At 42.9% G+C, this 25593-nt stretch overlaps 1 protein-coding gene across 3 annotated transcripts; it reads left to right on the top strand.

Moving 5' to 3' along the window:
* The first annotated feature begins 1307 nt into the window (after positions 1 to 1307).
* Positions 1308 to 24915, top strand: LOC148003463 (disks large homolog 5-like). Of its 3 annotated transcripts, XM_087568804.1 has the most exons (6): positions 1541 to 1703; positions 14804 to 14938; positions 17511 to 17670; positions 19001 to 19132; positions 19807 to 19984; positions 24124 to 24915. In XM_087568804.1, exons 4-6 carry the CDS (start codon positions 19041 to 19043, stop codon positions 24127 to 24129), a joined length of 276 nt encoding a protein of 91 aa, XP_087424930.1. In that variant the 5' UTR covers positions 1541 to 1703; positions 14804 to 14938; positions 17511 to 17670; positions 19001 to 19040; the 3' UTR covers positions 24130 to 24915. The 3 variants fall into 3 exon arrangements, with proteins under 3 accessions (XP_087424931.1, XP_087424930.1, XP_087424929.1); XM_087568805.1 differs by lacking the exon at positions 14804 to 14938 and having other exon boundaries at positions 1308 to 1703; XM_087568803.1 differs by lacking the exons at positions 1541 to 1703; positions 14804 to 14938 and adding an exon at positions 16595 to 16788.
* Positions 24916 to 25593: the final 678 nt, after the last annotated feature.

Here is a 25593-nt window from a genome sequence, read left to right as displayed (position 1 = left end):
CTCTGTGCTTGATAGGAGACATTCACAGTCTTCAGTAGCTTGTCATCAGTGCAGGAAATGACATCAAGCTCTCTCTCTCTCTCTCTATCTCTGTCTCTCTGTCTCTGTCTCCCTCTCTGTCTCTCTGTCTCTCTGTCTCTTCTGTCTCTCTGTCTCTCTGTCTCTCTCTCCATCCCCTCCCCAATTATTCTGTTTTCTAGTACAATGACTCACACTTTAGTCTAGCCTTGAACTCAAGGCAATCCACCTACCTCAGCCTTGTGAGTGTTGGGATTGCAGGTATACACCATCTTGCCCAGTGAATTTTGTGACTCTCGTACATCCCTTTACTATTTCTGAGTTATTTTTAATATTGCTGTGACCCTTTTCTAGCTTCTAGATGTAGATACATTAACTGATTAGAAGGTTTTATTTTTAAAGATTTATTTATTTATGTACATGAGCACTCTGTTTGCGAGTGTGCCTGCATGTCAGAAGAGAGCTTCAGACAGAAGAGGGCATTGGATCCCACTACAGATAGTTGTGGGTCACAATGTGGTTGCTGGGAATTGAACTTGGGAGCAATGGAGAAGCAGCGCTCTTAACCACCAAGCCATCTCTCCAGCCTGATAAAAAAGATTCTAAATTTCATTCTTTTCGTGTTTGTTTGCATCTTTCTTCTTGAGAACACTGTGATGGAATGTCCAAATGGTGATTAGTGGCGGTTGGTAGAAGGAGCCATATGTGTGATGCTGCCATATGTGTGAGGGGCTGGCAACAAGGTGCAGAGCCAAGACCATGGCCCCCTGCCCTGAGGCTCGCCTGCTGGACATGGGCTCTGAAGCACCATCAGGATGCCTTCAGGTGAGGAAAGGTGGTGGTGGCTTGCGCCCTGCTGAGCCAGCCTAGGAGAGTGGCAACCACAATCACAATGTCCAAGCCTCCAGCCTGGGGCAGCGCGAAGCTCCGGAGGCAATGGCCTCGGGTAGGTCACGGTGGTCCCGGGGCCCCCAGAAGCCGCCCTGGGCCACCGCAGAGCCCTGAGGGGGGACTGACGGGCCTGGGCGGAGCCCGGAGCTCCACACCACACGCCTCGCCCTGTCCCGCCTCCCGGTGTTGCCTGCACCGCGGAGTGGGCACACGTGTCCTTCCCACGCCGCCGCTCGACCGCGCCCGAGCCCGGCCTCAGGGCACGCGGAGCTCGTGGGTGAGCGCGGGGCCTGAGGGGGCGGGGCGGGCGCGTTATATTTGGCGCCCGCAGCAGCGCGTGTGCCTGGGCGAGTTTTCCTTCCGCACGTGCCAGCAGCCAGGGCGCCGCCGCCCAAGCTGACTCCTCTCTCTCCCTCTCCGACCCCGGCAGGGTCCAGAGGTGATTCTGCCTGCACGATGTCCTCCTTGCTGGAGGCGAGCTCTTCGCAGGAGCCACATCGTGAACAAAAAGAGAAAAGAAAAAAAGAAAAGAAAAAGCAGAAGAAGCGGCCAGGGAAGGGGGCGGTAAGGGCGTTGGGGGTCACCTCGGCCACGGGAGGGCGCGCTATGACAGCGGCGGGGTTTCCAACAGAGACTGAAGCCTTGCAGTGTCCAGGAAGAAGCCCAGGCAAACCCTGCCAGGGGACCTCGAGGCGTGGTGCTCCTGCGGACCTCTAGCCCGACCTCCGGTCTGGTCCCCAGGGACAGCAAGCAGCAAGCAGGGCCGGCTGCACCACCAGAGCAGCAGACACAAGGTAGGTAGGAGACCCGTGTCCCTCCTTAGGCTCGTTCTGCCCCCCCCCCGTCCCCCCATAGGTAGGAGACCCGAGTCCCTCCTTAGGCTCGTTCTGCCCTCCCCGTCCCCCCCCCCCTGTCCCCCTGTCCTGGGAAAGCAGTGGCAGAAGGAGGCAATGCAAAGTGAGCCCATTGGGTAGGGGAAGGGAGGGTTCAGGGATTTATGGAGAGCTGAAGCAGGAATTGGAAAGCCCATGGCATTGGGAAAGAATGGAGAGGTAATCTGGAGTGTGCATGAGAGCTGTGCTCTGACATCCCCAGAGCATCTTGGGGCTGTCACCTCTCTCCAGATTGACTTAGAATTAAATGACCTGTACCTGCCAGGGCTGGACAGGCTTTTCAGAGGCAGCTTATCCTGGTGGCACACTCCCTGTAATGTTTTGTAGAACTAGAGTTTCATAAAGGTTACTCATTGTCAGAGCCGGAATGTGCAGAACTAGAGTTTCATAAAGGTTGCTCATTGTCAGAGTCCGGATGTGCAGGGTGGGACATGCCAGAGGAAGAGCCAGAGACAGGACTTGCCAAACCAGCTATCAGCCCCAAGGACATTGACCATCCGTAGCCACCCCCTCCCCTTCCTTCACCCCCCCCCCCCGAGTGAGATGATCCACCTTAACTGCCTGCCGAGCTGCTAGATAACACATACTCCTTGCTGATGTCATTTTGCGCCGAAAGTAACCGTGCACCTTTTGAATTGACCAATCATGTGTAACCTCTCGAATGCCCCTATATAAACCACCGAGTTTGGAAGCTCGGGGTCGATTCCTCTGTCTCCTGTGTGAGATACGTGTCGACCCGGGATCCCGCTAAGACCCGGGATCTCGTTAACAAAAGCTACCTCTTGCTGTTACATCAAGAATGGCTACTCTTGATTTCTGGGGGCACCCCACCCCGCGATCAGAGCCAGAGACGCGGCTCCCCGTTTAGGGGTACGCTCTTTCAGTTTCAATTGTATGTTAAAGGATGGGGATCGTGGGAAAATATTTTCTTAAAACCTCAGGCAATGAATGTATTATTTAATAGATTTCTTCTGATCTACTTTGTAATTGGTTGCCCCTTGTAAGAGATTGTATTTAGAGGATGTAAAATACCCTCCTTCAATTACTCGGAAAAAGAGAACATAAACAGAAATTTCCTCTTTTTTAGCCTCCAAAGCTCTGAGAGATTACAGTTCTGCATAATTTAATTCTTTCCTGCCTGCTATGAGCAGACCTTCAGATCAGCAAGTTCCTTTGGAATGGTTTTGCTTGTTTTTGTTTATTTTTCATGGTGCTGATTAGAAAGTCATGAATTGTTTTGTGAATTTTAAATTTCAAGAGATGACACCCAGAGTTTATGGTGTTTTCCTTCAAACACTGCAGTGTAGTTGCAGCATAAAAAAAATACTTCTTGTGACAAGAAGTGGAAAAAGAAAGTTGATGAGCTAAGAAAAGTAGAGCCTTGAGCCAGATCAACCATTTGGCTTCCTCAAATATGGAGCAAGCATGGAATGTGGCTTTTTCAGAATCGAGGGGGTTTTTAGGATTGGGCAGTGAATGCTGTCTGGGGCTAACCCGTCCCTTTTGTGGCTGACAACCCTTAGGAGAAGGTCAGAATGTGCCAACAGCACAGAGTGGGCACTGGTGGTGTTTGAACTCAGAAGTGCTCAGGAACTGTGAAAGTTTCTCTGTTATCATCCTGGAGCCATCTAGTGAAATAGACCACTGTGATGCTGTGTAAGAGGCCATTGTGAGGGCTGGAGAGATGGCTCAGTGGGTAAGAAAGAGCACCAAGTGTTCTTCCAGAGGTCCTGAGTTCAAATGCCAGCAACCACATGGTGGCTCACAACCATCTGTAAGGAGTACTGATGCCCTCTTCTGGTGTGTCTGAAGACAGCTGCGTGGTCTCACATATAAATAAATAAATCTTACAAAAGATTCTCATCTACTGCAGTTTCTGTGTGGACGGGGCTTAAAGATCAAGTACATTGCCTGTCTTTAAAGATCAAGTGTATCACCTAACTTTCAAACCAAGAAATATAGTGTCTTTTTTGCTGCTTCTGTACCTTTTAGTGATGTATCTTTTCTCCTATTATGTCGTTTGTTTCCATGATAGTTGTTTTCAAGTGTATATGATTATCAATCCTATTTGCAGAGCTATTCAATATTTCTGTTTTCATTGGTTAAATATTTGTGGTGAATTTACATTGTGATATCAGTAAAATGCTATGTGAAAATTTTAGAGAATATACCGGTTTGGGTAATTGTAATAACCTTTCCCCTCAAGTGGTGGCCTGTTTACACATTAAAAAGACTGGAATGTATTACCATCCATAGCAGGATTGATAGGGAAGCACAATGGACAGCGACAGTGTTGTTCCCTTTGACAGTTTTGAGAGTCAAGAATGAAGTGTGAGTTGCCTCTTTGTGACTTATAAAATCGAGACTGAGTATCATTACTGTAGGAGCCCATGGAAAAAATGATGAAGTTTTCAGAAATCACCAGTTAAAGAAATGGTGATATTGCTTATATTGAATTCTGAGTTTCAAAGTTATGTTTCATTTCTCTTTATTCCATAATGAAGCTTTTTATTAATTTTTTTATTCACCATTACACCCTTAGATGCACAGGGCTAGGATTGTAGTAGGTGCTCAATAAATCTCTGACCATCGGGGCAGAGGAATGATAAGAAAGGATGTATTTTCTGTAAGCTCTGTTACTTTCGGGAACAGGTGGTTTTCGGCTTACCAGTCATAGCTTGGTATCTTGTCCCACATACGACAACTTGACAGAATCCCCTTTCTGGCCATTATGTTCAACTTATTTTTCTCTCTTTTTTTTTTTTTGGTTCTTTTTTTCGGAGCTGGGGACCGAACCCAGGGCCTTGCGCTTCCTAGGCAAGCGCTCTACCACTGAGCTAAATCCCCAACCCCAACTTATTTTTCTCTTAATCATTCTTGAAAATCATGGAAGTAGTGTGGAAACTTGATTGTACCTGCAGTATAGCAAAAGAGGCCAGTCTAGATAGGTAAGCAGTTAAGTTTCTCCATGAGGTGATGTCTTAAAACATCTAGACTTTAGGAATTTAGTGTTGTGTTTTCTAAAGATACATCGTACACCATACAGATAACATCGTAATAGAATAAAGGAGTCTTTTGATTTAGCCCCAAATTCCATAAAGCAATGACTACTGCACAGTTCTCTTGGCCATATGAATAGCGGAAATTATATTTCACTTTTTTAAAGAAATAATGAAAGTACTTAATCTTAAGCAAGGCCCATGGGAAAAGTTTGCTGAGGTGTTTCTCTTTGGTTTCTTGTGCTCTTTCTAGAGGACGACTTTAAGAAGTCAGGGCGGTCAGGTGGTCAGCGTGGTCAGGCAGTCATGAGCAGATGGTTAAGCAATGTGCTAGGGCCCCATAGGCCAGTGAGCCAGGCTGAAGAGCAGAGGCTAGCCAGTGAGCCTGACTGAAGAGCAGAGGCTAGCCAGTGAGCCTGACTGAAGAGCAGAGGCTAGCCAGTGAGCCTGACTGAAGAGCAGAGGCTAGCCAGTGAGCCAGGCTGAAGAGCAGAGGCTAGCCAGTGAACCTGACTGAAGAGCAGAAGCTAGCCAGTGAGCCTGACTGAAGAGCAGAGGCTAGCCAGTGAGCCTGACTGAAGAGCACAGGCTAGCCAGTGAGCCAGGCTGAAGGCTGAAGAGCAGTGATTTTAACCTTTATTTCTAAGTTCTTCAGTTTTCCTAAAAGACAAAAGTTTGCCTCCATAAAGTATGGCTTAAAAAGTTCTCCTTGCTCTCTTCTTCTTATCTCCTTTCCTCTTGCTCTTATGACACAATAATTTCCTTACTCTCAATGCCTTATTCTCAACGCTATGCCTTTACTTTACTCAAGTTCTTCTTGAGTTCTGTTCTCTTCAGCTCAGTTCTGTCTTAAAAGCTTCTCTCTCTTTGTCCTCAGCATTTGTATATCTTTCTGAACACAGCATCACATGGTGAAAAGTTCACCACAAGTTTGCACAGGAATTCAAATCATAAGTTGGATAATCAGTTTACGACAGAGAATGTTTACATGCACATCCATGAAGAGTAATCATCAGGATAAACCATCATCATCTGTCACTGACTCTGCACGTTCATGGAGAGTTAAAAGCTGTAATTTTTATGAGAAAAGAATAAGGAACATTACCTATAGGCAAATCCAGTCAATTATGTTAAGTCCTTGTACCTATAGTAAATCATTAGTTCTCTTTTTATGAACTTTGGTTAATTGGTTTACACCCTCTTAGGATGGGCTCTAACTTGTAGATCCTGCTTGGTATTGCAGAAGCAGTTCACTCATAACACTTTAAGAATGGCAGAGTTCTCAATGCAATTTGGTTATGAGAGAAAACATAATAGCAGTCCTATTATAAAAGCTTAAAATTACTAATCTAATTTTAGGAATTCTTATAGAACCATCCTTAGGAAGTAAGAAATCATCTATTTGTCTACAGATCATCACTCCAAGACAATACATCTTCGTTGCTCTGTGGTGATCTGCTCAAAATAGTGGGGTAAAGAGCATGACAAATACAGAGGCAGATGCTTGCAGCCAACAATTCAGCTGAGATCAGGGTCCCCAATGGAGAAGTAAGAGAAAGAATTGAGGGAGCTGAAGGGCTGTACAGCCCCATAAGAACAACAGTAAGAAACAACCAGAGCTCCCAGGGCTGAAATCACCATCCAAAGAGTACACATGGACAGACCCATGGCTACAGCTGCATATGTAGAAGAGGATGGCCTTCTTGGGTACAAATGGGAGGAGAAGCCCTTAGTCTTGTCAAGGCTTGATGGCCCAGCGTAGGGGAAAACAGAACAGGGAGGCAGGTAGGCCTCGGTGTTTGGGTGGGTGTGGTAACACCCTCATAGTAGAAGGGGGAGGCATGTTATAAGGGGTTTTGTGGATGGGATACCAGGAAAAGGGATAACATTTGAAATGTAACAAAAGCCCTCTCTGGGGGATGGACAGCGGCTAAGGTGCTCTGAGCCCCTACTTCCCTGCTGCCTCCCTTTGATCACGACTCTGGTGCCAGATGTCAGCCTGGGACACTCCATGGGCTGCTGCTGGCACTGGTCTTGGCGTTCAGGGCCAAAAGCATGATGAGCAAGGAGCACTTCGTTTGTCCCGATTCAGAGCAGGGCTAGTGGCCACCAGAGAACAAGCACAGCTTCCTGTACGATCATGAGGTCTTCCTGGGCAAGGAGGACTCCAAGACCTATGATAGCTAATCCTGGACGAGAGCAGGAGAGGCTGGGGAAAATTGTTGATCCAATTGACAGTGATGGAGGCGGCCTTGTTACTTCTGAAGACCTGAAAGTTTGGGTCAAACAGGTACAGAAAAGATACATCTACCAAAATGTGGCTAAACTCTGGAAGGATTATGATAGCGACATAGATGAAAAATCTCCTGGGAAGAATACAAGCAGGCTACCTATGGCTACTACCTGGGAAACCTTGCTGAATTCCAAGATAGCTCTGATCATCACAACTTTAAAAAGTTGCCTCCACGAGATGAGAGGAGGTTTAAAGCCTTGACGGTGACCTGACAGCTACTCAGGACGGGTTCATTGCTTTTCTACACTAAGAGGATTTAAAGCATATGAAGGAGATTGTAGTTCTGGAAACCCTGGAGGATATCGACAAGAACGGGGATGGTTTTGTGGACCAGGATGAGTACATTGTGGACATCTTTTTCAAAACAACCCTGAGATTTCACCTCACACCAGTGAGAATGGCTAAGATCAAAAACTCAGGTGACAGCAGATGCTGGGGAGGATGTGGAGAAAGAGGTACACTCCTCCATTGTTGGTGGGATTGCAGACTGGTAAAACCATTCTGGAAATCAGTCTGGAGGTTCCTCAGAAAATTGGACATTGAACTGCCTGGGGATCCAGCTATACCTCTCTTGGGCATATACCCAAAAGATGCCCCAACATATAAATAAGACACGTGCTCCACTATGTTCATCGCAGCCTTATTTATAATAGTCAGAAGCTGGAAAGAACCCAGATGCCCTTCAACAGAGGAATGGATACAGAAAATGTGGTACATCTATACAATGGAATATTACTCAGCTATCAAAAACAACAGCTTTATGAAATTCGTAGGCAAATGGTTGGAACTGGAAAATATCATCCTGAGTGAGCTAACCCTATCACAGAAAGACATACATGGTATGCACTCACTGATAAGTGGCTATTAGCCCAAATGCTTGAATTACCCTAGATGCCTAGAACAAATGAAACTCAAGACGGATGATCAAAATGTGAATGCTTCACTCCTTCTCTAAAAGGGGAACAAGAATACCCTTGGCAGGGAAGAGAGAGGCAAAGATTAAAACAGAGACTGAAGGAACTCCCATTCAGAGCCTGCCCCACATGTGGTCCATACATATACAGCCACCCAATTATACAAGATGGATGAAGCAAAGAAGTGCAGACCGACAGGAGCCGGATGTAGATCGCTCCTGAGAGACACAGCCAGAATACAGCATATACAGAGGCGAATGCCAGCAGCAAACCACTGAACTGAGAATAGGACCCCCGTTGAAGGAATCAGAGAAAGAACTGGAAGAGCTTGAAGGGGCTCGAGACCCCATATGTACAACAATGCCAAGCAACCAGAGCTTCCAGGGACTAAGCCACTACCTAAAGACTATACATGGACTGACCCTGGACTCTGACCTCATAGGTAGCAATGAATATCCTAGTAAGAGCACCAGTGGAAGGGGAAGCCCTGGGTCCTGCTAAGACTGAACCCCCAGTGAACTAGACTGTTGGGGGGAGGGCGGCAATGGGGGGAGGGTTGGGAGGGGAACACCCATAAGGCAGGGGAGGGGGAGGGGGATGTTTGCCCGGAAACCAAAGAATTATTATTAAGTATTAAATAAATTTAAAAAAAACTGAAAACAACAAAAAAATGTAAGTTAAAATTATCCAATAAAAAGATTCAAAGCCAAAAAAAAAAAAAAAAAAGGTGAAATGAGAGGAGGTTTAAGGCCTTGACGGTGACCTGACAGCTACTCAAGACTGGTTCATTGCTTTTCTACACTAAGAGGATTTAAAGCATATGAAGGAGATTGTAGTTCTGGAAACCCTGGAGGATATCGACAAGAACGGGGATGGTTTTGTGGACCAGGATGAGTACATTTTGGACATCTTTTTCCCATGTGGACAATTCCCCTATGACAGACTGGGTTTTGTCTGGGGAGCAGTTCAATGATTTCCTAGATCTGAACAAGGATGGGAAACTGGATTAGGATGAGATTCACCATTGGATCCTCCCTCAGGACTATGACCATGCACAGGCTGAGGCCTGGCATCTGGTATATGAGTCAGACAAAAGCAAGGATGAGATGCTAACCAAGGAGGAGATTCTAGACAACTGGACCATGTTTATGGGAAGCCAAGCCACCAATTATGCGGAAGATCTTACCAAAAATCATGATGAACTTTGAAAGACATTCATCTTCGTGTGGCCAATGGTCACAGGCTTCCTGCGGATGTTCTGGGTTATTGCTATATTTGTAAAGTATATAGCAGTTGTGTCCCTAAACAATGAGAAACCTTTCTAAAGCTCAAAAAAAAATCATATATTGCACCACAAACAATAATAGTTGGAGATTTAAACACACCACTTTCATCAATGGACAGATCAAGGGAACAGAAATTAAACAGAGACATAGAAAGACTAACAGAAGTTATGAAACAAATGGATTTAACTTATATTTATAGAACATTCCATACTAAAACGAAAGGATATACCTTCTTCTCAGCATCTCATGGAACCTATTCAAACATTGACCATATAATCGGTCACAAAACAAGCCTCAACAGGTACAGGAAGATAGAAGTAATCCCATGCATTTATCAAAAAACCACAGACTAAGGCTGCTGATCAATAACAACAAATAGAACAGAAAGCCCACATATACATGGAAGTTGAAGTCAATAACAACTTGTTCATTGGAGACATAAGAAAGAAATTAAAGACTTCTTAGAACTTAATGAAAGTGAAGATACAACATACTCAAACTTATGGGACACAATAAAAGCAGTGCAAAGAGGAAAACTCACAGCTCTGAGTGCCTGCAAAAAGAAACAGGAGAGAGCATCTGTCATCAGCTTGACGGCACACCTAAAAGCACTAGAAAAAAAATTAAATAAACCCTAGAGGAGTAGAAGGCAGGAAATAATCAAACTCAGGGCTGAAATCAAACAAGAAGAAACAAAACTGAGTATCAAAAGTATCAGCAAACCCAGGAACTGGTTCTTTGAGAAAATCAACAAGATAAATAAACACTTAGCCATACTAACCAGAGGTCACGGAGAGTGTATCCAAATTAATAAAATCAGAAATAAAAGGGAGACATACAACAAAATCTGAAGAAATTAAAAAGATCATCAGATCCTACTACAAAAACATATATTCAACAAAACTGGAAAATGTGAAGGAAATGGACAATTTTCTATACAGATACCAGGTACCACAGTTAAATCAGGAACAAATAAACCATCTAAACAACCCCATAACTCCTAAAGAAATAGAAACTGCTATTAAACATCTCCCATCCAAAAAGAGCCCAGGACCAGATGGATTTAGTGCAGAATTCTATCAGACCTTCATAGAAGAGTTCATACCAATACTGTCCAAAATACTCCGCAAAATAGAAACAGACAGAGCACTGCCAAACTCCCTCTATGAAGCCACAATTACTCTTATACCTAAACCACCCAAAGATACAACAAAGATAAAGAAAATCAGATCAGTTTGCTTTATGAATATTGATGCAAAAATGCTCAATAAAATTCTTGCAAATTGAATCCAAGAACACATCCAAATGATCATCCATCACGATCAAGTAGGCCTCATGGCAAGGATGCAGGGATGGTTTAATATACAGAAATCCATCAACGAAATTCACCATATAAACAAACTCAAAGGAAAAAAAACACATGATCATTTCATTAGATGCTGAGAAATCATTTGACAAAATTCATTACCCTTTCATTAATAAAGTCCTGGAAAGATCAGGAATTAAAGGCCCATATCTAAATATAGGAAAATGCAAAATACATCAAACCAGTAGCTAACATCAAACTAAACTGAGAAAATTGAAGGAATCCCACTAAACCAGGGACTAGACACGGCTGACCACTCTTTCCCTACTTTTTCAATATGGTACTTAAAGTCCTAGCCATAGCAATCAAACAATGAAAGTAGGTCAAAGGGAAAAAATTAGAAGGGATGAAGTCAAAATACTAATATTTGAAGATGATATGATAGTCTACATAAGCACCACCAAAATTCCACCAGGGAACTACTTAATGTGATCAACTACTTCAGCAAACTGTCTGAGTATAAAATTAACTCAAACAATTCAGTACTCTTCCTCTACTCAAAGGGTAAACAGGCTGAGAAAGAAATTAGGGAAATGACAGCCTTCACAATAGTCCCAAATAATGTAAAATAACTTGCTGTTACTTGAACCAAGCAAGTAAAAAATCTGTATGACAAGAACTTCAAGTCTCTTAAGAAATTGAAGAAGATCTCAGAAGATTGAAAGATCTCCCATGCTCATAGATTGGCAGGATGAATATGGTAAAAAATGGCTATTTTGCCAAAAGCAATCTACAGATTCAATGCCATCACCATCAATATTCCTACTCAATTCTTTATAAAGGTAGAAAGTGCAATTTGCCATCATTTGGTATACCATAAAACCCAGGATAGCAAAAACTCTACTCAACAATAAAAGAACTTCTGGGGGAATCACCATCTCTGACCTCAAGCAGTATTACAGAGCAATAGTTTGTATGGTATTGGCATACAGACAGGCAGATCAGTGGAACATAATTGAAGACACAGAAATGAACCCACACACCTATGGTCATTTGATCTTTGACAAAGGAGTTAAATCATCCAATGGAAGAAACATAGCATTTTTAACAAGTGGTGCTTGTTCAACTGGAGGTAAGCATGTAGAAGAATGTAAGTTGACCCATCCTTATGGCCCTGGACAAAGATTAAGTCCAAGTGGATCAAGGGCCTCCACATCAAACCAGATACACTAAAATTAATCGAAAAAAAGTAGGGAAGAGTCCCGAAGACATAAGAACTAAGGAAAATTTCCTGAACAAAATACCAATAGCTTATGCTTTAAGATCAAGAATCGACAAATGGGCCCTCATAAAACTGAAAAGCTTCTGTAAGGCAAAGGACAGTGTCATTAGGACAAAAAGGCAACCCACAGATTGGGAAAAAATCTTGACCAATCCTGCATCTGAGAGAGGACTAATATCCAAAGTATACACAAAACACAAGAAGTTAGAGTACAGAGAGCCAAACACCCCTGTTAATAAATGGGGTTCGGAGCTGAAGAAAACATTCTCAGCTGAGGAATATCGAATAGCTGAAAAGCACATAAAGAAATGCTCAACATCCTTAGTCATCTGGGAAATGCAAATCAAACCACCCTAAGAATCCACCTCACACCAGTCAGGATGGCTAAGATCAAAAACTCAGGTGACAACAGATGCTAGCGAGGATGTGGAGAAAGAGGAACACTCCTCCATTGTTGCTGGGATTGCAAACTGGTACAAGCACTCTGGAAATCAGTCTGAAGGTTCCTCAGAAAATTGGACATTGCACTACCTGAGCACACAGCTATACCTGTCCTGGGCATATACTCAATAGATGCTCCAACATACAACAACACACATGCTGCACTAAGTTCATAGCAGCCTTATTCATAATAGCCAGAAGCTGGAATGAACCCAGATGCCCTTCAACAGAGGAATGGATTTGAAAAATGTGGTACATCTACACAATGGAGTACCACTCAGCTATCAAAAACAATGACTACGTTCAATTCATAGGCAAATGGAAAGAACTAGAAAATATCATCCACAGTGAGGTAATCCAATCACAGAAAAACACACTTGGTATGCTGTTGGGAGCAATGGCCTTGAAGCCCTCCATTATTGATGTTATTATTATGGTTAGCATTAAGTATGACTGGGTTCATGGAAAATCCACAGCCACCTCAGAAGACTAATACAAATGTGGTGGTCAAGATGAATAATCATATGATAATGTGTGATGTTAAGACACCCAATGTCATGACATGTAACCTTTCTGAAAAACCAACAGCCTGCTGACTAATAGATATGACAAACCTGTGATCTTTCTGACATCCTGTCAACATCAGCCGATTCCCTGACCACACGAATATTGTGTCCTTGGCGTGCATAAATGTTTCTTACTTCACCCCTCTCTCTCTTACCTTATTATGGTACAAATTCATCCTTGGGGAAAAATAAAATTGTCACCTTGATCAGACTCTTGTCTTGGCGTCCTTCTTCGCGTCTCTTGTCCCTCATTCTCTTCCAGGTACTCAGCACCCCTCATTGACAATATGCACTCATTGATAAGTGGATATTGACCAAAACCTCACATTACCCAAGATGCAATCTACAGATCTCAGGAAACTCAAGAAGAAGGATGACCAAAGTGCAGATGCTCCCACTCCTTCTTAAAATGGGGAACAAAAATATCCACAGGAGGCCAAATCTAAAGCAGAGACCGAAGGAACAGCCATTCAGAGCCTGCCCCATATGTGGCCCATATATATACAGCCACCAAAACTAGGTAAGATTGATGAAGCTAAAAAGTGCTTACTGAAAGGGACCGGATATACATCTCCCCTGAGAGACACATCCAGAGCATGACAAATAAAGAGGTCAGTGCTGGCAGTAAACTACTGAACTGAGAACAGGACGCCCTTTATGGGAATTAGAGGAAGGATTCAAAGAGCTGAAGGGCTTGCAACCCCATATGAACAGCAATGCCAACCAAATAAACCACTAGCAAAAGACTATACGTGGACTGACCCAGGGGTCCAACTGCATATGTAGGAGAAAATAGCCTTGTTGGGGCACCTGTGGAAGTGGAAGCCCTTGTTCTTAACAAGGTGGGACCCTCAGTGCAGGGGATTGTCCGGGAAGGGGTTTCTAAGTGGCGTGGATTGGGGGACCATACATATGGGAGAGGGCACGGCAGGGGGGCTTAAGGACCAAAAGCTGCAAAACGGAATAAGTTTTGAATAAAAAATGTATATATATTTAAAAAACTAAAATTTTAAATAATGATAATAATACTAAGAAATATTCAGAAAAAGAAACTGTGAATAAGAAAGAAATTTTAGGATTTGGAAAAAGATGAATGCCAGGTATTTGAAAAACTGTATGATCATGGTAAACACTTTAATATACATGAGAAATTTTTTTACATGTTAATGAACTGCATCTTTTGTTTAAATAGTGAATGGAAATACAGTCCCTTCCTGGCTGTGAGTCTAGGTATCCAGATTTAGTGGAATTCATTATTTGTTGGTCCTGAATCTTTGAGTCTGCTTCTAACTCAGATTATGCCAAGGAAACTAGGCCAGGGTGATATCTAAGCCATTGACCAAACCATCTGGACTAACAATCACAGGTGAAATTCCACCTTGTAAATGGGAGGAGAGGAATAAAAGATACCTTTAAGGATTTAAAAAAGATGAAATGTACCCAAAAAAAATCCAATAAAAAAGTTTAAAAGAAAAATAACTTAGGAAATACAAAATACTGGGGTGCCACTCCACAATCATGATGTGTTTCTTCTGTGATAGCTTACAGGTTAATTTACTTCTCTATAACTGTTTTCATATTTCAAAGTAAGTAATGCCATCATCTGTGGAGTGGATGGTGAGAACAAAAGCTTTGCCTAACTTGAATAATCGATCCCTCCTGAGCATGTGCTTAACATTCTAAGCACAGGGAAATTTCCTGAGGGGATTAAAGAACAAAATCCAAACATAAAACAGGAACAACAACGATGTAAAAACATTCTGCACTCTGGGTATGAAGGCATGTTGCAACTTTAATCAGCTTTGTAGGTATTTCTAATAAACACACAAAGAAACAAAAATCCTATCACAGTCCTAGCAGTTGCATCCAACAAAGAGAGAGCTGTGAGGTAGTGTGTGCTGCTTCTTTCCCCAGATACCCCTGGGCCTCAGGCCTGCACCCAGTGAGCTGGACCAAGAGCAGCCAGGTTGAAATTCCTGCTGCCATGGCAGGATTCTGCAGGAACATTTCCCTTTGACAACAAGGAACCTGTGTGGAGGAGACCTCTTGGTGAGTCGTCAAGGACTCTACATGTCCTATTCTACAGGGAGAAGCCCTGCCAGGTCTTTGGCAAGGCCAGCCATTTGTATGGGGAAGTCTCTGGTCCTGTGGCAGAGAACGAGGAATGGCAGAAAGAATGGCAGCGCCACTGAGATCAAAGGCTACCCCTTCTAGGCCTATGACCTCCTAATTAATTTATCTTTCACCCGATGCCCTATTCACATTTTCTTACTATCATACAACTGTGATCTTGATGAGAACTGGGCTCTTGTTTTCTTAATCAGTTCTTTGTTGTCACAGACGTTTTTAACTTACTCCAGCCCCTGAGACTTATTCATACCTTCTGTATGCAGTAGGACCCTTGGTGGGACTGTCATCTCGAAAATAGAAGGTTCGGTAATCCAAAAGATTGGACTCCAGTTTACCTCAGGCCAGGAAAGAAGTCAGCCACCATTAGTAAAAGAGCAAGGGAAAAATAACATAGGAAAAACAAGTGGCTTAATCAGTAGAAAAGATCCTCAACTTCTAAGGCCCGCACATCTGCACCCCTCTCTTCTGAGCTTTGTATAGTGATGTTGTATAACTCCAGATGGTAGTAAAAGGGAGAGTTCTTCCCAGAAAGGTCAGACATGATTTTCACTCTTACATCTCTGAGGTGGGCTGGCATTATAGCACACATTCATGTTGAATTATTATAACACCTATGATAAGAAGACAGAATCCGTATATCACAATGCCAAATAGACTCCCTCCTGAACGTATGGACCCATTAAAATTGAGGTTCAACCTGAACTCAGGCCATTCCACTCCCTTCCCGTCCTCCTGATTCTTATGTTTGCTACAAGTAAAAGATCATGTTGTAGTCCCCAATATTCTCATGCCTAGACTTGTCTATTCACGGAGAAGGATATTGGAGAAGTGATGGTTATATAGTTACAATGTAGTAACACAAGGTCCAGGTTGACATTTGCTCACTGATGTCCAATTTAATTGTCTTGTTATATTTGAGAAAGGGAGGATGTCCTCCATAATATATAAAACAGACAGAAATTTATTGTTTTATATATGCTCTGTAGTTGATCCCTATGTTCCCAAGGAAAAGGAGTTTTTATTGCAAAAAAATAGGATTATAGACCATTGATTTTGTGAAATACATGGATATGTAAATGGAAACAAGGTCGGTTTCAAGGACTGCACAGTAAGCAAATATTTCCAGGTTTTATACACTCAGAGGTATAGAAGAAATATATTGGCCTCCAGAAAAAGGGAAGAAGCTTAGAAATCGAAATACATGTCACATGCATTGTCTCGAGTAGTAGATTTACTTTTAAGAAAAGTCTCCCTCCTCCTTGGTACCTAGAGATTTGGGTGCTAAGAAAAATCTGTTCTCCAATTCAGGGTTGTAAGCAACCCTCCGCAGCAAAAGCATTGTTGACTTCTAATGAAGCAGGGAGACATATCTAGCTTTGAAATAGAGGTTGCCAAATGGTATTCCCAGTGACCCATGGGAGACTGGAGGAAAGGGTCCCCACACAAATTCATCAGTGTGGGGAGAGCTGGTTAGTAGGTAGGCCATAGAATTTTCCAGTGACATCACCAGTAAGCCGTTCACTGGACACTCTATTGTATCTAAGAGATCCCTAGAATCTTCTGTGATGTCACCAGTGTTGTGGTGACACCAATTGCCTTTGGGATATTACTTCAGTTCCCTTTGGGTTCACAAGCAGGCATGTTTCGCCAGCTGCTCAGGCTATTTCGGAAGGAAAGTGTTGATCAAGGAGAGACCGCACCAGGTCAGAGGGAAGCTGTCCCCCTCTCTAGTGAAACAGGATGGAGGAAATCATTCTTGGGAAGGCTTGGTGAGTCGTGGGCAGAGTTGGGGAACATCCTCAAGGAGGTAGGTTTGAGATGTGCCTTCTAAGACTAGGCCTTACAAGCAGGAGCCTTGGGATTTTTCAAAGGCAAACCAAGAGTCAGGAGTTCCTGATCTTTAATTTGAGAGAAAGCCATAAAGTTGTAAAACTTCAGTGTCTTTTCTTGAAGCTTTTTAACTATGAGTGTCAATGATTGGCAGGAGGAGGCACTGTGAGATTAACAATGTGACCATCCATGGTTGGGAGTTGAAGCACTTCATCCTCTAGATTACTGTACGTTACATAAGTCTTGATGGCGAGAACAAGGAAGGATGCACCCCTAGTCATGAATTGAGTTCTCAGACACTTTGGGCTGGACCACACTTGGTTAGAGCTTGACGGTGCTAAACATTATGAAGTCATTATGAACTCCAGGATTATCTGCACCACATCTGATATAACAATGTCGCAGATGTTTATGTCTCAGTCATATTATAACTTTCAGTGCCGGTGGTTGTGTAATAGTGAGTGTGGCACGTGTATGGCATTAGAGGTTGGGAACAGGGACATAGCTTAAGAATCAACCTTTAAGAAAGCTTTTCTGCTCTTTCAGGGATTCACCCAGTCTCTACCATTTCCCCTTCCTCAACCTCCTTTTCGGATTCAGAATGATCTATTCTGCTCATTGGTTCAAATATGCAAATTCACTTGGGTTTCTCTGTCTACAGGTTTTGGTAGGAAGGCATCATCCCAAAATGTCATCAGTCAGCAAGAGGAGTGTCTAAAGGAACTGGAGGAACTCAAATTTGAAATCCAGAAGTGTCAATTCGAGAGGGATGAACTTTATCAAATCCTGGATCTTTATATCTATGATGAGTGGGACCACAGGTAGTCATTATGCCCAGTAACCTGTTCACTGTCTTGCGCTCTCTCTCTGCTACCTCAAGATTTACTCATAGCACGAGAGAGTTTCACCTCTCATCCTGGATTTTAAGGAGATTTGGCAGGCATTTGCTTGTGAGATGAGCTAGGTGCTGTGTGTTTAGGGTCAACCTCTTTTGTACTTGACCCTGAGCCTCTTGGATTAGCATTGGTTCTGTCAACAGCTAGAATGACCTTGTCACACTTGCTGCAACTGTGTGTGTGAATGAAATGCCTGCACGTCATCACTCTTTCCTCTGAATTTGTTCATTATACACTGATTCTATGGCACCTCCATGCATGTAGTTGGCATTCTAAATGTGTTTGGATATGGGTGGTGTGTATATATGTGGCAGTATTTGTTGGTGGTTTACTCTGGATCAGGACGTCTGGGACCTTTGAATGGGTCTGAGGATTTGTTTGATCAACAGTTTGCAGGTCATGATAGTGATTAGTACATGGAGGCCCACACTGATCAACACAGCACTTTGCTCCTTCTGTATACCTTGGTGGCACACAGGACTCTCCTGAGGGGAGAAGGTGCTATAAATCCTCTTCCCTGTCAAACATAGTTATGCCCTCTGGGAATTCATGTAACGATAGAAACCAAGGATTGAGAATACCTGCTTTCAAAACAGGAGAAATGTCATCACAGCTTTCTCTTGGGCCCAAAGCTGTGGCACAGACTGGAGGAATCTTCTTCCTGAACTAGTGAATTCCATCATGCTTACCTGGCCAGCTCTTGATGGTCAGGTCCCTCCAACTGGTACCGTGACTCTGTTGTCCTGTGCCCATGATAATAAACTTAACCAGTACAAATACTTTGAAGGAGCAAGTATGTGGAACATACTGAGTTTAAGTAATAGAGAGAACAGTCTGATTTTACCTAATTTGTTTCCCCTGCTTTGATCTTTAGTTTTTTATGTTTTTAACTATCCAGGGATTGTTTATTGTGACCTAGAAATGGTCACTGTGGTCTTGACCGTTGTTATTCTCAAACAGGCAGCTCTCAGGCTCTGCCCCCTCCTATATAGTGAGTCTTTGCAGAACCATATCTCTCAGGATTCCAAGGAGTCCTTATTTCAAAACAAATGTTTGCTTATTTACATAGAAATATTTTCTGTGGATTGAGTCTCACTGTTGGGTTTTGGTCTGGTTTTTGAGTTTGCCATTTTCTTCCCTTCCACCATTCCTTGAATTTGAAATTTTTTATTATATATTATTATTTACATTTCACCTAATTCTGAAATCATGAGTTCAAAACATTATTTGTTCCTTTGGCCATGACCTAACCCAGGCTGCATGTCGAATTGCCAGTCCTTCAATCTGAACATGAGATGAGAATGATGGCTATGCAAATGATGACCAACTCAATAAGTGATGCCATGGAGAGGTACAAGGAGCTCATACAAGTGAACAGTTCCTACCGGTGAGTCGCTGACAGAGATGAGAACCCAGCACTAGGCAGGGAATGCTTCTGTCCTGTATGACTTTAACAAAAGTCAGGGCTCTGGTTCCATGGTGTTTGACTCTTAACAAGAAGCCTGCCTCCTGGCAAGGGTCTTAGATTTGTAGCTCTTGGACTCAGTTGTCCTACATGTGAAGGGTGTAGAAGACCCTCCAATTGTTATTTTCCCCGTTAAAGTTCCTTTAGATTGAAAAGGTTTGCACCATGATGGGAATATCAATCAACTCTGAATCTCTAGGACTCTGACAGGAGATTTAAAGATCTGTGATCCATGAGAAACACATGGAAAGAGTCTATATCTATTGGGTCTTCAACTACCCCTCAGAGGGGCTTTCCCCACAACGTGAAGATGGTTTCACCATACCATGGACATACGAGCTCCCTTATGGACCATCTCTTCTTCCTTGATTTATATAAACCGTCTTAGTGTCAGGATTTTCAGAAGTACTTTGATTCATGTGGAATGTGGATTCTGGATTTGACCTCCTCTAATTGGTGCTAACCTGCATAGTGTGGCTCTATTCTGGGGATTTCTGAGGATGAGGACCCTTGAAGGGATGATTGGACTTGCAGGAGTGACAGGCAAATAGAAGCTGGCTGGGATTTACCATTTTTTGTTTGTGGTTCATCATCAGGCACTCCCAGCTCCTGCGTGAACAAGCTCAATTGAAGAACAATATACAGATTTTGCTGAATGAGAAGAGAGAACTGCTGGTGGAGCAGACTGAACTGCCAGCATTCTCTGTGGAGACAAAAAGGCTCTGTGAAGAGGCCGGAATGAACATCTGTGACCCCAGTGCCACGCAACAGCAGGTAGGGTTAGGCCTCAGGGTCAGGTTGTCCTCAGGTCTTACAATAAACATAGACAAACCAATGTAACTGTCTATTGACTGATCCATGTCCTGACCTAGGTCTCATCCAAGTGTTCATTCATATGATGGTTTACAAGGCTTTCTGTGGAGATAGCCCCTTTACAAGAAACTGCATGTTTGGAAAGCAAATGCTCCTGCTCTTCGAGAATCTGCACTTCATTAAGGGAGATAGGTTGATCACACAGAAGAGCACTACATGCCATTATGGATGGAGGGTGCTATGTGGGAGCCCCTCTTTAGACTAGAGCAGGGCTTTGAGGGATGAAGCAAAAGCCCAGAGCCCATTTTCTTTACAGGGATCGTGTGAGACTCAGGAAGTAAGTAGTTTTCAAGTAGGAGAGCCTGGTGGAAATGCCAAAGAAATGGTTCTCATTGTCATTTGTGGTGGCTTTTGTTCTTCCTCCCCTCGTGTCTCTGTATATGAAGATGGTGACTTCATGCTTCATAGATCTTGGGTAACTACAGAACCTGTGTATCAGCATGTCAGTCCTGTCTTTTTTGAGTGCTCCTGGAGAGTTCATAACTGGGCCTTAGAACCTGAAGCTGTTTAGAAGAACAAGGATGTGGAAAAGGTTTCTCCAAGGCTAAGGGTTGGTATGAGAGACTTGAGACTTCAAGAACAAAGTTATCCATATGTACCCCCAATTCTCACCAAGAAAGGTGCATTGCTGTGCTGACCTGCATCTTAGGGAGCATGCGGGGAGGCCAGTTCATGACATGCAGTTTTGTCCAGTCATTATCTAACTTAGTCCTTTAAGCCTAGGTATCTCAGCAAACATGAAGCTTCCTGTTTTGTGCTGTCCAGCACTCTTTGCATCATTCGTCCAGTTCCAAGATGAGCCCCCTCTCTTATTTGTCTCAACACATTCTTAAACCCTTCACCTATTTTAAAAATAAGGATTAAATTTCTTCACTTTACCTGAACAGAGTTATCCCCCGGGAAGATTCTGGATTGTCTTATTGGCTTCACCATGATATTGCATGGAATCCTAGAGTGCAACCCTCTGCTGACATTGCTTTGCTGACTATATCATGGGCACTGCATTCTTTCAGGATAGATTCCCTCTCAATATTGTACACAATGCTGCCTTTCAAAAAGTCACTGTATGTTATTTATTTAGCCTTTTTCTGACTGACATTGAGGTTGTTTTAATACCACAGGAACTCTAATGTGATCAAATGTTCCTGGGAACTGACCATGAGTCACTGTCTCCTCTGGTGCTTCCAAAGTCTTCTATGAAGGAAACAGAGTAGTTTTAGTGAGGGGCCTATGATGAGTCAGCATAGAGCTTGATGGAGTCTTTTCTAGAAATCTCTCTCTTGGGGATTTGATGTTGTGTTGTTTAGGCTATCTGTGCACAACATGTAACTTACTTGTCGGACCAGCAAGTATCTGCATAGAAAGGTTTCCTGAAGTGGAAATGAGTACAGGCCAGGGCAGCACATCTTACTTGTGTCTAAGAGACTTGTACACAGCATTGTTCCCACTAATTCCTCACTCAACAGGAAATGTGCTGCATAAGAGCAAAGTTTTCATTTGTGCATGTAAGTGTGTATCTGTGTGTCTGTGTTTGTGTGTGTGTTTGTGTGTGTGTGTGTCTGTGTGTGTGGTGTGTGTGTGGGTATATGTGTGTGTGTGTGTTTGCAGTAGTGAACGTATGTTTCCCTCTATTTCCAAGTTTCATGAGAAAAGTACTCTAAGCATTCACTTTACATCCATGAAACATGAAATAGAGCTGCCCAGTCATTTGGCATCTCCATCTAGCTCTGTACAGCAAAAGGACAGTTAAATTACTAATTTATTGTTTCCAAAAATTTCAGAATGAATTATCTTGTGAAGTCTGGGGGAGGAGTGGAAATATGTTCAAGTGAGTCATGTTTCACAGGGGTAACAAATGGTACAGGCCTAGAGCTTGCAGGTCCCTTCTTGTTATGGTGTAGAAGCAGGACAATAAAATCCTTTACATATGCAACCCCCAAAAAGAGGACAAAAAAACACCTGTAAAGTTAGATTTTCAAGTGATTAGGGGCAAAACTACTGATCTGCATTGAAATCCTTTGGAGCACATCAAAGGAATGGAGTACTGGGAGGTAAGGGCAAGGCTTCTCTAGAAAAATCCATGAGTTTATTCTGCTTCTCTGTTCTTTGTGAATTGTGAAAGCCCACTGGAAGGTTATGTCACTCACTGTGTCTTCTCCAAGGTTGCTTTCCACATTGCCTGCTACCATTTCTTTCGAGCTACCTTGGCACACTACAACTTCCCCTGGGAGTTTGGCTTGGATTTTATTCATTGAGAATTTGAGTTGCTTGGAATTGTATAGTCATCCAGAAAAAGTCCCATAGCTATGCTGTGGTGCAAGAACAGGGCAGTTTCAGGAACCCCTTTAGGTGCACAGATAATCCAAAGCACTCCTCTATGTTATCTGTGTAGCATTCTGCAAGTGCTGTCGATCAACATCATTTTCTCTCAGTTAATTTCAGCCTCAATGGGTTAGGAGAAATGATGAGCTTCAAATGGGTCTGACAGTGTAAGAACAGGTAGCCCTATGAGAAGCCATGTTCAGAAAGTGGAACAGAAGTTTTAGTTAACCCAGTGATTCCACAACAAGGAGTAGGTATTGCCATTGCAACTAGGGAGCATCAGTGTTGTAGTGGTCCCAGAGTAACTTTGAGGGAGAATCTATCCAGACGTCCATCAGCCAAGGAGTAAAAGTGTACCATCCGATGGAGCCCTTCCATAGATTCTGATTCAGTGTGAGATAACCCATGCAAGCTTTTACTTACGTATTCAAATTATCTGTGGAACAATCACATTATGGGGAGAAAATTTGTTGATTTGGATCCTGGTTATGGAGATTTCCTATGATTCTAGCTTTGGGCATGAAGTCACTCAGGCTATGGTAAAGACAGCTCCGATTAGAAGAAGTTGCACACTTTGGGGAAAGTCTGAAAGAGTGAACAAGAACAAGAGTCTAGTCCACCATCAATATATGATCCTTTGCTGAGCAACAAGACAGCTCTACACAGCCTTTGGGACTTGCTAAGACAGATTGTTAATGGAGAAAGAACCCTGAGTCTATGACGGTTTATGGGAGGACAGCACATCACTGACTGAGCTGTCTATAGGTCTGGCCACTATGTACATATCCCACTCAACATTTGTTTTTATGCCTCCAGCGAATCCTGGGGAATCTTTACATTAAGCATTAATGTTCAGGTAGGAACAGAGGCTGGAAGAAGCCATTTGAATATCCTTCCCTATATAAATACCCTTTTTGGGTGGATGACCACCCCACCTGGATTTCAGCCTCAGGCAGTTAAAGAGCTACTCAGAGTATTGTTCTGGTACAGTTCATGTGAATTTTGCCCAGGAAACAATATATATATGATCCTCTGGATTTCCTGCTATGTTCTACTCCTTTCTTCCTGTGATCTCTCCGGAAAGATCTGAGGACATTTTCTATTCTGTCCTCTAACAAACTGCCTTGCACTAGCCATAAACCTACAGGGGTGCTGTTCTGTTTCTACATCACAATCACCTTTAATGTCCATGTGTAAGCTGGGAAGATTAGCATGGAGCACATTCTCAGTGATTACAAGATCTGTGCGGTGAGCATGAATTTGAAGTGAGATGGCTTCTTTGTGTATTTGCAGATTCAGTGGTTACAAATGGAAACTAGACGGGTTCCTTCAGTGCTGACATAATCAGAAATTTCACCTCAATTCTGGGCATGTTCTCCAGAAGGAATCCACATGGTATTCTAGGTTGCTCATACCTCTCTTGAACTCAGATTCAGACATAGCTACAATGTTATTATTCAATGTCATATACCTGGACCAGTGGGAAAAATGCTCATTTTTCTCTTAATCCCAGTACAGTGCATAGTCCACAGTTCAAATTCTAGCAGTTTGAAAGGTGAGATATAAATCCAAGCACAGGTACTCTAGGACACTTGGGGATGCAGGGACTGACCTCAGGTGACAGGTCATGCTGGATTATCCAACTGAATAGAGCTGATGTAAGAGGGAGAGCTGAATTGACAACCGCTCACTAAATCTTTATTCCCTTGCTCTGCTAGGCCTGAAATTCTCCAGCAGAAACTCGAACATGACACAGTCCAGGACAAGATCTACCTTGGAGAGAAGAACTACAGGAGGAGAACTAAGTGTGCACAGCAAATACACCACTATAACATCTCATCTGTAATGTCCATAGCAATTGTGGACTGCATTTTCCTCCTTTAGTTTGATTTCTTTGGATTGAATACGCTGTATTTTCACCTTGCCTCTCTCCAGCAAGTGTACACTTTTGGAGGTACCCAGAGAAGTGCTGATGCACATCAATCAAGAGCTGCTGGTCATCCAGAAAGACTGTGCACGTGTAAATTTGTACTTGTCCTGATGGGTCACCCAGAAGAGTTTCATGGAGATCAGTTCACAATATTGGAAAGACTTTGTGACAAAGTCTGTAATATCATTTATACTCAGTGTTGGATGGCTTTTTCCTTAATACCCCCACTCCAACAAAACAGACCTACTTCCACTCCTCTTGAAAAGATTATTACCATCACTAACTGCTTGTCTACTATGTCTCCAACGCAAGCCACAGGCTATAAGTCTATTCTGCAAAAGGTGCAGCAAAAAATGCTTAGTGCAATTCCTCTATTTAAAGTTTGGTTAATTTTTAATTGTTTTGGTTATTTGGTTTTCCTTCTATTCATTTGAAGATTTGTTATTTACTGTTGTTGTTTTCTTCTTGCTTTTCTATTTTGATAAGGATATAGACTGTATATATTGACTACCTGCATCTGGTTACTATCAAGTAAATTGGATGTATTCTGGTCAATAAAGGAGTAATCTCAAACTCTTCACTCTTAAGAACCTTCTTTATTGATCATTAGTGTCAACATCTGAAGTCCCACAGCTATCAGGGAGGGATGGATCTCTGAATTCTCATGGGGACTGAGCATCAAATCACTTCCCAGTCAGACTGAGATTCACAGGCATTTATACAGTGACTGTGCACTGTGTTTCCAACTCTGAATTTCAACTTCATCATGCATACATTACCCACTGTGTATGCTTGCTGTCAAATATATAGTTACCTCTAAATTATACTCTGTCGATGAGAGTTTTGACCAAATTAATAGGATAAACATTAATTTTTCTGTAATACCTCCCAGGACATATAAACATGGTATAAGGGAGTTTAAAGCCATCGGGAATCCTGCACCCAAATCCTGGGGCAGAAAATGCTGAACACCCTGGAATGCAGATAATCCTGAGACCACAGGAAAGAAAGCCACTTCTGACCAGCTTTTCCCACATCTCTGGCCCAATATTAATCTGCATGGTGCCTCTGGAAACAGGAATAGAAGAGCAGTCAGTGGCAGGAACCTGCTTGGTTCAGCCTAGGCCCAGAACATACCTGGGCCCCAAGCATATTTGAAGAAAACCAGAGGCATACAATTCTCTGTTTCCTGACTGTGGCTTTTTTTGATTCGAAGCTCAAAATACCATTTTGTTGTTGTTGATTTTTAGTTGGATAT

This window comes from Rattus norvegicus, chromosome 9, assembly GCF_021556685.1.
Source record: "Rattus norvegicus strain SHRSP/BbbUtx chromosome 9, alternate assembly SHRSP_T2T, whole genome shotgun sequence".
Taxonomy (NCBI): Eukaryota; Metazoa; Chordata; class Mammalia; order Rodentia; family Muridae; genus Rattus; species Rattus norvegicus.
The sequence above is the reverse complement of the archived record's forward strand: the minus strand, read 5'-3'. Positions and strand labels throughout refer to the sequence as shown.

Coding starts and splice junctions, on each gene's coding strand:
- LOC148003463 (XM_087568803.1), top strand. CDS start 16,659: ATGTTTCGCCAGCTGCTCAGGCTATTTCGGAAGGAAAGTGTTGATCAA. Junction 16,789..17,510: donor ATCATTCTTGGGAAGGCTTG/GTGAGTCGTGGG, acceptor CTCTGTCTACAG/GTTTTGGTAGGAAGGCATCA. Junction 17,671..19,000: donor TATGATGAGTGGGACCACAG/GTAGTCATTATG, acceptor GACCTAACCCAG/GCTGCATGTCGAATTGCCAG.